Source organism: Chaetura pelagica, unplaced genomic scaffold (genome assembly GCF_000747805.2).
Source record: "Chaetura pelagica isolate M959 unplaced genomic scaffold, ChaPel_1.0 scaffold493, whole genome shotgun sequence".
Taxonomy (NCBI): Eukaryota; Metazoa; Chordata; class Aves; order Apodiformes; family Apodidae; genus Chaetura; species Chaetura pelagica.
Window position 1 is genome coordinate 1,031,096 of NW_009952696.1, and position 14,334 is coordinate 1,045,429.

At 45.4% G+C, this 14,334-nt stretch overlaps 2 protein-coding genes across 2 annotated transcripts in view; one reads left to right on the forward strand and one right to left on the reverse strand.

Annotated features, from left to right (window-relative positions):
* On the forward strand, positions 1 to 7,129 carry CCNDBP1 (cyclin D-type binding-protein 1; the record flags this gene model as incomplete). The annotated part of the gene is made up of 10 exons (XM_009994040.1): positions 1 to 40; positions 579 to 658; positions 1,241 to 1,322; positions 1,754 to 1,850; positions 3,625 to 3,698; positions 3,981 to 4,057; positions 4,795 to 5,048; positions 5,454 to 5,514; positions 6,511 to 6,557; positions 6,937 to 7,129. Coding segments are annotated over 10 exons (921 nt in total), but the record flags the coding sequence as incomplete, so codon positions are not given.
* A 776-nt stretch (positions 7,130 to 7,905) lies between these two features.
* The window catches only part of EPB42 (erythrocyte membrane protein band 4.2), a 9,740-nt gene continuing 3,311 nt past the window's right edge, over positions 7,906 to 14,334 (reverse strand). The window contains exons 4-13 of the mRNA XM_009994041.1: positions 14,175 to 14,293; positions 13,326 to 13,448; positions 12,594 to 12,771; positions 12,086 to 12,224; positions 11,708 to 11,811; positions 11,145 to 11,387; positions 10,018 to 10,338; positions 9,560 to 9,720; positions 8,999 to 9,132; positions 7,906 to 8,056 (exon numbers count right to left, since the gene is read on the reverse strand). Coding sequence (XP_009992343.1) covers positions 7,906 to 8,056; positions 8,999 to 9,132; positions 9,560 to 9,720; positions 10,018 to 10,338; positions 11,145 to 11,387; positions 11,708 to 11,811; positions 12,086 to 12,224; positions 12,594 to 12,771; positions 13,326 to 13,448; positions 14,175 to 14,293 — 1,673 coding nt within the window. The remainder of the gene's footprint in view (positions 8,057 to 8,998; positions 9,133 to 9,559; positions 9,721 to 10,017; positions 10,339 to 11,144; positions 11,388 to 11,707; positions 11,812 to 12,085; positions 12,225 to 12,593; positions 12,772 to 13,325; positions 13,449 to 14,174; positions 14,294 to 14,334) is intronic.

Below are 14,334 nucleotides of genomic sequence, written 5' to 3' on the forward strand. Positions count from 1 at the left end.
CGGGACCCGTTCGGGCTGCCGCGCTTCTGGGACGCGCGAGGTATGGGCGGGGAGCGGAGCGCGGCGGGGTCAGGCGGGCGGGTCAGGAGCGGGCCGGGCGGTGTCCGTGGTGCCGGCGCCTGGCGGGGCTCTGACGTGCCAGCGGGATCCCCGGCAGGGCTTCGGGCGGGGCCTCTGCGTCTTCCCTCCGCTCCGGAGTGTTGGCGTTGGCAGAGCAGGGGCCGGTGTGGAACAGATCTCACAGCGAGATTTGTAAAGCCTTTGCTCGCTGTTAAAGCCTCACAGCACAGCCCAGTGGAGGTGTCATGGACCAGGGCACGGAATGTGGCTGTGGATATCACTACCAGTGAAAAAAAATAGAAAAAAAGCAGACATAGGACACATGCACCATGCACGTGCATATACCATGGAATTTTTCTTCTATATTGGAATTTAATTTATATTTTTGTGTTGCTTGGAAGGAAGATAATCAAATAGAGCAAGGCAGCATCGGAGATGTTGCTTGTGTAGCTGCTCTGTTCTTTTGTCTTTTACCAAAGTTACTTTCTGTGCTTTTGCCTCCATTGAATCCTTTTTAGGTCAGACATTCAAAGTAACGTCACAGGAAGCTACAAAGCTGAGTTTGGCATTCTCAAGGCCTCCACTGGCTTCAGCAGAGGTAAGAGAAAGCCTCCACAAACTTTTGAAATTGCAGTGTCGGTGACAAGTTTCAGGCATCTCTTAGTTCTCTTTGGTAAAGCAAATTCAGTTGGTCGGTGTGGGCTGTGCCCTGGGGAGTGTGTGAATCCAGCTCAGGAATTGCCCAGAAAACTGATTTCTTATGTTCTTTTCTTTAACATCTACAGCTGGTTGCTGATAGGGACAGGATATTGGGCAATACAGACCTTAGATCTAACAAAGAATGCATAGTCTTTTTGCTGTTGAGAGTGGTTTATCACACCTGTGTTTGAAGAAGAAAAATGCCACCTCCAGTTCAGAATAATGATCTAAGCTGCTCTTCCTCTCTGGTGCAGGACCACTACACAAGGGTAGTATGGGAACCAGGTCATGAGGTGGCTTATGATGTAAGCTGCTTGCTTCCTGGGCCTTCCTGTTGTGCTCTGTTTGTTTCTCAAGCAATGTGGCTATTGCTATGCTTCACTTTTCTCAATCTGAATATAAGTGATTGCTGGTGAGACTTTGTAAATGCAGTGCAGCCTTTCAGTGTCCACAGCTAATCCTTTTGCCTCTCTGTTTTCAGGAGTGCCAGAAGTTGAGTGAAGATGTCCAAAAAGCCATTCTTGCAGTTGCCGCAGTGTACTATTGGTTCCCCAAGGGCCGAGGTGAGAGATGGGGAGGGCAGGGCAGTCACCACTATACAGCATGCTGGTTTTTTCACCCAGTATTTCAGAGCATAACGTGACATCTGGTATCTGCAGGAAGGTAAGTTATGATGAGTAGCCAGCCCCATTATCAGCTATTCTGTGGACTTGAAACATGTTTATGAGTGAACCCGTTGCTCCTGCAGATGTCCATCTATCAGAGTGATAGTGTAGGAAGTTGTATAGTTGATTGAGCATTCATATTTATGAAATGTTGAGATCCTTGCCCAAAGTCCTTTTGGAACTGGGAAAGAAGTTGCTTCCTTCAGAAGACCTGTAACTTCATTTCTAGTGTATGCACAGAGATGAGGCAGGCTGTGCTCAGGCTGTGCAGTTGTCCTGTTGGTGCTGACTTAGTGGCAACTTTCTTGCTTTCTTTCCATCTCAACCAGGTACTACTCTTCGGAAGATGGTACGAGATGCTACCACTGAAGTAGTGGAAGGAATGATCCAACTCACAGAAGCAATTCTCAGTGCTCCATTGGAGAGGTAGTAATTTTCCAGAAAAAAAGGAAGAAAAAGTTACAAGTATCTTGTTAGGAAGCAGCAAGTGCAGCTTACTTCCTGAGGGAAAAGGGCAGAAAAATGCAGTGGCCTCGTCACCAGAGGCCCTGTCCTCTGTATCTGAGTGAGCACAGCAGTGCTGGGGAGGGCAGTGAGGTTCTCTTGAGTGTCCAGCCAAGCCTGTAGCGATGAGGTCAAGCTGCAAAGTTGGGTGTCACCAGCTGATCCTGGGGGCTCCTGGCTGTCAGGGGCTCCCGCGACTGCCCCCCTGATGTGGAGGGGTTTGTGAACGAGCCCGAGGGTCACACGCGGCGCTGCCTCTCACAGAGGAGCGGCTGCTGCGGGGCCGTGTTTTAGAGCAGTGGTTCGGATGCACCCCCCGCGCTCAGAAATTGCCTCTGAGACCAGTGTTTGCTGCACAAATTAATCGGTTTATTAAGGGTTAACACAAACTGAGGGATGATGTTTAGGGAAAATGCAAATATAAATGGCTACCAGGGATATATATATATCTATATGTGTGTGTGTGTGTATATATATATACGCACAGTAAGAAAGTGTCCTTTAGGGAGGTAATGCAAAAGGTCCTGTGCTTTTAAATAAGACGGTTAAGGACCAAAGAGAGGAGGGAAGGGCCCACCTGCTGCACTTGCAGCCTTTTATACCCCCCTGACCCCACCTGTCCAGTCAGTGTCACTGTCCAGAGCCAAGGAGCGTGCATGAGCCCCAAGTTAGGGTGGTGACTGCCAGGGGCACAGGATGGCTTGTGGCCCATCCTTTCTGTCCCACACCACATCTGTTGTTTTGGTTTCAATTGTCCTTGAGAAGCAAATCTGTCTTAGTCTGTTAGCTGGGAATAGTCAGGCCTTTGCTGACTTAAAAGGCATTTTGTTTAGACTTACGTGGGGAAGAAAAGAACAGTTTCCCACATCAGGCCAGCAAGTCAGGATCAAGGTCAGGTCCAGAGAGAGTAACCAGCATCAGACACCATCTAGTGGTTGCCTAGCATGTCCATTACAATGAGTTTGGTTTGAGGTGAAGGCAAGAAGGTCAAATCAGTAGGTCAGGATCCAGGTCAGAATGAAGGGGATGTGAGACTGGGTGCAGACATACCTGCTGTGATGGAGCACCAAGAGAGCCCAGGGAAAGAATGTCAGGCTAATACCATCTCCTGGGGGTGGGATACACTCCACGCCCTGATATACCCTCTTGTTCCCATGACCAGGTCAGGTACGTTTGCCTACACGGAGAATATTTTCATCATGTCCCGAGCAAGGAGAGATGCTAGAAGCAGGATTCCCATGAAGGTGCTGGATAGCATTTGCACTGTACGGCAGATTTTGCCCTCTGCAGTGAACTGTCAAACACAATGATGGCTCAGCTTTATAAATGTAGTTATGGGAGTGCTATGAAGCACTTTCTCTTTACAGGTTACACCCTGTTGCCCTTAGGCAGAGGTCAGCAATCTCTAGTACAGGCTTCTGCTTTGCACAGATTGTGAAAGAGAAATACAGTGCTTAAGCACCGTGAGAAGCCTTTCTAAGAGGCTCCTGCTTCTGGTTCCAACAGATAATTAAATTCAGTAGGAGCCAGGACTTCTTCCTTTCCACAGACATGAGATACCAGTGACAAGCTGTTGGAGACATCTTTCCAGCAGAGCTTCTACTGGTGTGCATCATCTTTGGTGCAGACAATAAAAATACAGTCTAGCAGAGTGGTGCCACTGAGTCTAACTTTTGGGGGCTTTGTTTTGTTTCAGCTTGTCTCAGGATCAGCTTATATCAACTGGTGGTGTGTGGGAGGCGTGTGAGCAAGTGTCCAACCTGCCACGAGGTGAGTGTTGTGTCTGCAGAACAACTGAAGTAGGACATGTTGTCTTGGAATATCTGTAGCCCCTGTAAGGGGCATTCTAGCTAGAACAACGAAAGCTTGCTTATTCTGCAGAACCTCACTGTATTTGGATTGTTTGAGCTTGGGAACCAGGCCAGATTCTCTGCATGGCAGCAGTGCAGCTCTGAGCTCTGAAAAAAAATTGATCCTGTAGTCTTAAGATCTAAGTTATGTGCTGATTTGAATCAGCATAGTGACACAGTTTTATTGTTTTTGCTCTTGCAGATAACCAGGCAGCAGTTGTGTCAGCTCTGACTGCATGTCTAGGTGTGGTCAGAGATGCTCTGGAGGAGATGGAACATGTAAGGAAGCCCCTAAGCCTTTGAGAAACCTTCAGTGATGGAACACAGGGATTGTTTTATATACAGGCTTTGACTTAAATTTGATGGAGCCAGACTCTTCAGTAGATCCCAGTGACAGGACAAGGGGCAGTGGGCACAAGCTGGAACACAGGAAGTTCCATTTAAATATGAGGAAAAACTTGGGTAAAGTAGGGGTGACAGAGCCCTGGGACAGGCTGCCCAGGGAGGTTGTGGGATCCCCTTCTCTGGAGATATTCAAGACCTGCCTGGATGCACTCCTGGATAATGTGCTCTGGGCAATCCTGCTTTAGCAGGGAGATTGGACTGGACGATCTCTTGAGGTCCCTTCCAACTCTGACAATTCCGTAATTCCGTGATCGTATTACACCTGGATCTTAATGAGTTCTTAAACTCAAGCCTGGTTTTACTTTATATATGATTTCCATAAAGCCATGTACTGAATTATGGAGTGGGGTGGCTGGGCAGTTTAAGTCAATGTAAGAATGGCACTATTTGCCAGGTTCTTCCTCTTTGTTATGTTGAATTGGAGGATTAGTTTCTCTTAATCCAGTCCTGCAGGGATTAACAGAATCTGGCTGCAGAGACACTGGCTGGAGAGAGATTCCTCCATATTTTCTTGCATGACTTCTAGATTGTGTTTTATGTTTTCACTTTCCTCCTGGATATTGCTGGAATTAATGTTGGGCTCTGGGTTTTCACTGCATCTATGTTTTCAGGCTCTGGTGGAAGGGCAGGACCCTTACAGTGACATCATGGAAGATGAAGAGCTGGGCCTGCGAGGCAACAGAGACATGTACTGGTCAGAGGCTGACAGGAAGCTGCTGAGCTCCTGCATGGGATTGATGAAGGCTTCAAAAGCTTGCCTAAAGAAGCTGTTGAGTGTAGTGAAGGCTTACGGCAAAGCTGATTCTCCAGAGCAGATTGCTCAACTGGATGATCTTGCAGACATTGCTCATGAGATCAGTCCAAGGTAAGCAGGTCTCTTCTCATGCTGCTTTCTTCTCCAGAGCAGTCCCTGTCTTGAGGGCTAGAAAATGGATTTGGAAAACCTTTATGATATCAAGACTGATCAGGTGGTGGAAGTGGATGTGGTGGGAAAACAATTATGGCCTAGGCTGTTGAGAATTGTGCAAGTTAGGAGAGGAACACGTTGTAGCTTGGGGTGGAGCTGTGCCACATGTCATCCTAAAGTGTGAGAGTGGCACACAGATCTCTGAGCAGGCAGTGAGAAGCACTACGTGCTATGACTGAGAATGTCTCCTTGTCATGCATGCCATTCCTGACTTGCATTCAGGGTGAGTATAGGCTTTGACCAGGATCCATGAGTTGTGCTATCAAGACCTTTCTTCCTTTGTTCCCCTCTCTTCTCTTCTAGTGTTGATGAGCTTGCACTGAGCATGTATCCACCTGTGAACCAGTTGGCTGTGCGCCTCCATGTAAGTATCCACAGCCTGTGTGTGGTTCTGCTTACTTGGCTGTAGAGAAGGGTAAGAAATTGAATTGGAGGGATTTTGTGACTTTCAGGGAGAGATGGGTGTTAGTGACTGTCTCAGTAGCAAGTTTTTAGGGATGAAGAGTTCTCTTTGGTTCCTGCACACTTAGCTTCCTTCAGGTGGAAATGCATGCCTCGTCTTCACTTCCTCAGGGAAGAGTATGGCCTCTTGGACTTTGGCTCTGAACTGTAATCTGTAGACATCCAGTGACAGTACCTCAGGAAAGTGAGATCTAAGACTGCTGATGGATTTCTGCTTTCTTGTTTGGGTGACATAAGCTTACTCAGATAAAGTTAGCTAAATTAAAAATTAAAATTTCTCACAGTGGGCATGGTTGAGCACTGAAACAAGCTGCTTTGAGAAGCAGTGGAGTCTTCATCTTTGGCAATACTCAAAACTTGACTGAGCAAGGCTCTGAGCAACCTGACTGAATTTGAGGTAGGCAGGCCTTACTTTGTGCAGGAGGTAGTACTAGATGACTCCCAGGGGTTCTTTGCATCATAAACTAAGTATGCACCTTCTCCCATCTGAGATTTTTCTTCTTAATTCTGGTTCCATGCCTTTGGCCAGTGGCTTGATTTTTTTGGAGTAAAAAATAACATACTGCTTAATATTGAATTGCATTACAATTGGTCACTTGTAACTTCATATGTTAATATTACTTACCAATTTGTAATGAGTTTACTGTTCTTAATAAGCAAATGTTTTAACATATGCTTTAAAAAACAGGCTGTCTTTATTTCCACCTGTCCCAACCGGCAGTAGAATGGCAGACGCTCCTAGCATGGCAGTGATAGATAGCTTCCTTCTGCATCAGGATCTGTGGCAGTTTTACTCATTCTTGTGTTGAACATTCCTGCACCCTCTCTTATTTTCCAGTACTGCTGAGCCTGCTTTTTTCTGTGTTTAACTGTTTACTTCCTTTTTGTTTCTTTCTAGGCTGCTAAATTGGCCTCAGTGTTAAAGAAAGTCTTAGAGATTACAAAGTGAGTATCAGTGTCAGTTTTGTAAGTGTGTGTGTTCCCTGCTATGAAGGTTGATATCTTTATCTTTTTCCCTCCTGTCAAAGATGACTCATTTCTAGACAGTAAACATTGTAATTTTGGAATAATTGTTATGTTATCCAGTCACGAAGGGGTGAGAGTAAGAAAAGGATGGTAGGGATGAAGACACAGACAAATGTGTTAAGGTTTGGGACTAGAGACATGGATATGGGTTCTTCCTTGCTCAAGACACTCTGGGGCTATAGCAGTCCTGTTTTAATGCTGTGGTAATTCAGCACTTCACAGTTCCTATGTGTTGTCTGGCTGAACAGGTAGAAGACACCCAGGAGGTTTTCCTAATGAATTTCCTCCACTTTTACAGGACAAGCCATGTCTGTCCACCATCAGAGGAAGGCTGGGTGCAGTTTCTAACTGGTGCAGTAGATCACAACATGAACAAAATCAAGAGCTTCACACAGGGTCAACTTTAGCTCTTCCATGTCTACATCTGTTGCTGCCACTGCTGCTGGTATATGCTTTTCCAGTGGATCTCTCTGTTCTCCAGCTACTGGGAGAATGATGGGAACAGGTTTTTTTGGAGATAACTTTACTGCCACTTGGCAAAGCTTTCCCAAGAAATCACTTTTTGCCATTCCAGGAGGTGTTATTTTGCTTGGATTCCTGGGGTGTGCAGTGCTGCATCTTAGTTCTGTGAATGCACCCTATTTTTCAGATATGGGGTTCAAAGAATAATAAAATATTGCTAGAATTGCATGAGTGGCTTTATCTGTTTTCAGGTGGTAGGGTGTATATATACAGAAGGAAAGGGTCTTGCTTCCTTTGCAAGCAGCCCAATGAGCCATTAAAAAGTAGGCAGCAGTGCTGCTGTTTGCTGTCTAACCTTAGAAAAGAGCGAAGTATATTTCTCTTTTCTAAAGCAGTAGAAAATACTATTTGCTACTTTATGAAGGGTTTTTAGTGGAAAAGACTCTATCTCCAGATAAATGCTACATCTCTCATCACTTTAAAGTTCTAGAATATCCTTTTTTTGGTCATGGGTAGGGAAAAATTACTAAGCAGTGGTGGGTTCATCACATATGCATGGTGAGAAATGCAACATCTGCTTGAGTATGTAGCCTATCTTTGTCACAGTGAGGTTCAGCTTACAAAACTGTAGAGTGGGCATAGTGGCAGGTGGGAGAGAGTTGGGTTTGTACAAATAATCAAAGTCAGGCATGATTTTAATGTAACTTTAATTAAACTGTTACCATCTATACTTGCCTAAGATCAGAGTATGGATCATAGCCACTGTTTTGTGAGCGGGTCAGCAGGATGTGTTCCAAGCTGGGTATCAGAAAGCTGCAATGTTGATAGTTTTGTAGCTCTTCAGGTTCTGGAGTTGGAGGCAGGTAAGATGTGCAGTGAGTCTTCTAGGCCCTGGTTGGGTGGGGGTGAATGGGATTTGCAGCTGTTGAATGCTTTTAGGTTGCACTGAGCCAAGCCTGAAAGGTGAGAAGGAGTTATAACAGGAAGAGCACCTCTTTGTATTTCTAGTTCCCAGGACCCAGGAGATGGATTTGCTAGACAGAAATGTGGTCCCAAAAAAAGGAAAGGAAAAAAACCCCACAACACAAAACCAGAAGGCTACCAGTTATCTAAACTACAACAATGGAATTGTGATCTGACAGTAGTTTGGGAGTGAGATACATCAGGAGGATTGAACTCCCCATGGAAGCATTTGAGGTTACTTTGTCCTAATACAGTTCTTGAGAGAAATATGGAGGTTTTTTCATGTGAAGGACAGCGTGCCTTTTTGGATGACTCTTGGCTAAGTCAGGTTTGCTGGGTTCTTCAAGAGAGAAGGCAAAGACTCTGTTCAAATTGTACCCAGGGACTGTCTTTATTGCTGACAGTGGGTAGTGGGTGGAAAGATAGATCACAGTGTATTTTTACCTCACTTTTGTTCAGTTGACTAGCAAAAAAGCAATTGATTTCACAAAAGCAAATAATTTCTAAATTTCATAGCTCGTGTCAGTCACCTATAACTTATTTTACTTAACGTGTATTTCTGCCTAAGCCTTCCAGTACTTCTCTTGTACCTTCTCTTGTACCAAAAACAGTCTTTTTGTTACCAGGGACTTTTCCTTCTGCTGTCTATGCCTATGGGTTGAAGCTTTCACAAACGCCATGCTGCCTTCAGCTTACATACTACACATCTGTTGAAAGTTCTGTTATGTGTCTTTTCTCCTTTTCAGTGTGAAAACATTCTGTATTATCTGTAAATAAAGGATGGGATGCCTGGGGCTTTCATGCTGTAGCAGTGTCTTCTTGCCACATTGTTGCCCACTTATTCTGGAGGACAGCCTTTCCTGTCCAAAGGTTTCTTTAGCTTGTGTTGTGTCTTTGTCCATTTACTGTTCTAAGATCAGTCAGTTTGCACTTACCTGTACTTCCTTTGTCTGTAAATGAGCCCTCGCCCTGCAACCACTATCACACACTTCTCCAAGGGTTCTGTGAGGGGGTTCAGGAGGCTGATCTTTGCTGTGCTTGGCTGATATTGTACCATATTTTCTGGAAACTGTTGAAAGAAGGAAATGCGCTGAAATTGAAAGAAGGAAAGAGATTCTTCTATATTTAAAGGGAAATAAATGATGCTTTCATGTCAGAAGTCTCAGCCTGAGCTGCCAGTTGCCAGAAGAGGCAAAGTTCAGTTTACTTTATTTTCAGCTACAGTCTTCAGCTGTAGTTTTCTCCTGCAGCCTCTGATTCCAGGCTGGTGAGTCAGGAGTCGTTGGGATTTTCTTATGCTCACACATAGACAAGGTAGAAGTGGGAGTGCTGTACAGCAGCGTGGCACGAGTCACCTTTCGCAAACTGGTGTCTTACTGCTTTGACAGAAGAGGGCAGGAGGAGAGCCACTCTACCCAGCTGAATTGTTTTACTGCTTACATCTATGAAAACTGTTTTCTCACTGCTGCAGTAACAGAACAATAGACCTGTCTTACCTCAATAGTGAGAGGGGGGTCACAAATGCTGATCTCTTCCTGTGCAAAGTATATGTGGAAGGAGTCCTCGTCTCTCAGTGTGGCAGTCAGCCTAAGCAGATGGCTCTGTCCCAGCTCTCTTCTGTACCGTGAGTAAGGCACAAAGACCTGCAGGTTGTTAGCTGGAATATGGAGATGACAATGCAGATGATAACTACAGTTTGGTCTTAGCCTGCATGACACCTAGGAGTCTTTAGTGTCCAACATTATACTAAAACCTTCACCATTTAAAAGTTTAACTGATCCAACTGGATTTGCAGATTTAAAATCTTTAAGGTGACGTAGCCCAAGTGTTTTTATTTAATCGCCTACAATCAGCTATTCTGCCAACCTGTTGTAAACTTATGGGTAAGTGCATTTTTCCTGAAGTGAGTGGACTAGAAATGCTCTTCCAGCCTTGCATCCAGTGGAATTCTTACCTTCATTATTTTTGAGGATAAAATGAAACTCTTCTTTCCAAACCTGGGTAACAGGCACACCATTATAATGTAGAGACTGGGCCCCAACTACCAGGTGAGTGGCCTTTTCTCCACCACTGTAGTTACACACTTCAATGGAAAGCGGAATATCTTGTCCCAGTGGCAAAGAATTCTTTGCCTGGAGATGGATGAAAAGGTTAACTGGCTCTTCAAAGGCAGTAGGAATGCAGCTAAACTGTGTCTCACTAAAGCTGCTGGTTGTCTCAAGGTTCTTTATCTTTCTATTGGCTTTGTCAAGTGCTTCTTTTTCCTGAAGAGAACCTGTCACAAAAAGGGGAGCACATATTTCAGTATTCTTTCCTGTTTACTAGTGTGAAGCAGTAGATGCAGAAGGATGGCATTGAATTGCTGGCAGCACTGTAGATAACTGTTCCCAAGAGCATAGAGAGATACCCTGTTGTGCTTCTGGTTGGAGCAGGTAAATAATTTCAGCTGACAGGATATTCACTGGAGGTACTTGAAAGATTCTACTTGGAAAGTTTTGACATTATTTTTAGAGCATCCTGGTGCTCACATCTGCCAGAGGAAAAGCTGCAGTTGGCTCTTTAACGGCAGCTGTAGCTGTGGCACATTCAGGACTGCAGCCAGGGAGACAACGTGCCATAGGCAGACACAAGATGGCAGAGCTGGGTCAGGGAAATGGCATTCAGTAATAGACTCTGAAGGGAGAGCTACTTTTAGAGGGAGGGATTTAGAGAATACCTGGGAGCATAACAGTCCTTTTCAGAAAGCTGGAGTCTGAAATATATCTATTATGGGGGTAATGGGAGGTAAATTTACAGAGTGTACAGGTAACAGAAATCAGGAAAGGTTTTCCAGACAAGAAAGTGCCTAGTGAAGGAAGGCCTGGTCTTTTAGAGAACTGATTAATGTGATTAAGCAGGATGAAATTTGGGGTATGACCTGTGCTTTGACAGCAAGAGTAAGGTGTTTTTGTGCCATTCAGGAAGGGGAAGTTGTGAGAGGTGGAGGACCATAATGCTTTGGAATGGCTCTGCTCTTTGGTCCTTTACTCTTCACTTGCAACACTGGCAGGGAGTGTGCTCAGCCACTTCCCTACTCCATACCTTCAGGATACTTGTAATTGTGTGTGATATCCTCACAACGTTCACTGCCCACACTTTTGGTGCTGATGTTGTTGCCAATGTACTTTGTGGGACCAAAAGCTGGCTTGAGGGTGTCATCTGCCTTTTGTATCCAGACCCGGCACTTGGCATTGATGGCAGCAAAGAAGGAGCAGACATCATAATCAACTTCTGTGTCACCTTCCTTGATGGCTTGAACAGGGGCTGGCCCACAGAAGGATGGACCTGAAGAGAAAATGTGGCCTAGTTAAGATTCAGATGCTCTACCAGCTAGACCCATGACTAGTTTAGATTTATACTAGGGGTGGTGAAGTATCTGTTTTTGGAGGATGTTAGGGAGCAGTGCTGTGACAGAGCTCTTGGAACTACATAAGCTGCACAAGCCATGAGGAATGATGATTTAGTGCTTAATGTTAGCAGGGTGAGGCCTCGTCCTTTAGCATCCTTCCATTGGAAGTTGGAGAAGGGAGGAATAGTGAACTGCTTTATTTGCTCCCTGCTCCACTTGCCCTGCCATCCTCACAAGACTGTCTTTGATATCTTACCTTTGCTTTTTTCCTGGCAGGTGGCATCCAGTGCCTGCCACCCGCTGTACTTTGGTAGCAAGTCTGCTCGAGCCATCCAGCATTCGTTCCAAACATGGAAGGTCCTTCAAGAGACAACATCACATGCATATACCAAGGGACTGAGACCTGAGGTACAGTAAAGTTTTAGCCAAACCACAGCCAATTAATGCTCCTTTGAAAGAGGTCAGTGCATGCTGAGGAGAGCAGAGACCATGGTTTTTGACACAAATGGAGGATCTCAGTTGAGTTTTCTTCTGTCCACCTCCCTGCAGCTGTTTATATTTTTCTTTTCTCCCCTCTATCACTTCCTAGATCCAGGTATTCTCAAATTGCTTGGACCCTGCCATTTTTTCTTACCAGACACGGGCATTCTTGTCTTGTGTAATCAGTGTCCCATCTTCATCATAATACTCATCCACAGTCAGGCAGCTGTTAGTGTTGTGAGCCCATGTAAAGCCTGTGACCACCCTGGTAGGAATTCCCAGGCACCTCAGAACTGTGCAGAAGAAAGAGCTGTGAATCAGTTGTGCATCCTGCCCTAAGGGTGCCTCTGGTGATAGATGTAGCAGCCTTTTTTGGTGCAGGGGCTATTAGGAATGGTAGCAGGCTTGCTGTCTGGACTTACTGCCACCTCAGGAAATAATCTATCATAGATGCCTTCAGTGCATGCTGTGCATGGATACTCTTTTATCTCAAAAGCAGTGATGCTGAATATTGATGAGGAAACTGAGGAGCTGCCTCTCACCTAAAGATTAAAGGTTTTGTTGCTGGCATCTGTGTTAATCAGGAATTTAGACATATGCTAGAGGTTCTGTAGACCACGTAAGGCTTTGTTAACACAGGAGTCTTTGAACCACCAGTGTACCTGAACACATGACTGCAGCAAACACCCAGCACTGCCCGTAACGGACAGGCTTGCACCGCGATGCAATCCACTGCCGAAGGATAGGGCTGCTTCCCAGCCACTTGGAAGGGGCTGCTCCATTATAGTGCTGCCCGGTCCCACATTCTGTTAGGATTCCTCTAAACTCATCGCAGTTCAGCTGCAGGGAAAGAGGAGAGAAAGATGGATTAAGAAATTGCCTGTCTTTGGTAGGTACACCTCATCCTGTATGATGAAGCTACTTGCACAACAGATGAAACCAAAAGGATTTTTTGTGCAAAGCATGATGGTCACTGCTGAGCAGAACAGGTGCAGCAGCCTCCCCAGGAGAGAAAGATGGATTAAGAAATTACCTGTCTTTGGTAGGTACACCTCATCCTGTATGATGAAGCTACTTGCACAACAGATGAAACCAAAAGGATTTTTTGTGCAAAGCATGATGGTCACTGCTGAGCAGAACAGGTGCAGCAGCCTCCCCTGAGATGTATTCAGTAAGTGTTCTGTCACTGCTAAGAAACTCCTGCAGCACTGCTTGTCTGCAGCACGAATATGAGGAAAGGCTAGAGATGGGCAGGATGTGGTGTTTGGAACAGCCCTGGACAGGCTTCCTCGTTGGTGGATAGGTAGCCACAAACTGGGATGAAGAAGATGCTAGCCTTCACTCTGCATTTGGGTCTTCTCTGCTTGGGCTGAGGCTCTGCCTGCCCTTCTTACCAGGGCAGCAACTGCACGGCAGATGGACACGGGGCTCTGGCGCTGGGCAGGATCCTTGTCTCCTTGGTGCCTTTCACCAGCATCCAGCAGTGTGAAGCAGATGTCAACAATATCCTCCTCAAACTGAAACAAGAACATCATTTCAGGAAATTTGGCCTGAACATTTGTTATCTGGAGTCCCTGCAAGGGTTTGTAACTGTGTGCAGATTATTTCATCCTTTCTGCTGATAGTTTTATGTGAGTGGGCTGTAGAGGAGAGCTCCAAGCAGAGGTTTGGAGGGGAGCACAACATGCTAAAAGCAGATTTACAACTTTATTGAGGCAAGGTGGAAAATGTATTAGCCTGATACTCCATCCCCTGATTAAGGGAAATTATTGCTTTTCTGGAGCACTCTTGAGGTTGGCACAGATGTAACTCTGTGATCTGGTGGCACTGAAATGGAATAAAATTCCATTGCAATCATTGTCTGTGTCAGATGGCCTCGGGCAAATTGGAAGATCTACTTGTCTTCACTTTATCTGTAAACTAGAAACAGTATTACTAAGGTCTGTTAAGTGCTTTTGTGTCTGTTGTTGAAAGGAAGGCACACAAAGCTCAGATACAGAGCAATGCATTTCTTCATAGAGGACAACCTGAGAAGATGGCTAAGTTTACATATACTGGGTTATGGGACTTCATTCATCCTGTTCTGCACCACCTTAGACAAAGGTAGCGAGTGTAGACAGCAAGTTCTTTCATCAAGGCCCCACAGCATGGAAGTGGGTAGCATCCTATAGGCACAGGAGATACACAAACCTCCTCTGCTGGTGGCTGTAGGAGAGCACAGACATGTTGGACCTCTTGTTTACCTGACTGAAGTCCCAGGGTTGTGCTAGGACTGCATTTTCAGTCCCCCAGTAGATGACACCCTCTTGGTTTAAAATGTACTCCTGCCGCTGTGCCTCATTAGCCAAGAACACTTCATCATCTAGATGAGAAGAAAAAGGCATCAGGAAGAAAGCATTCCTG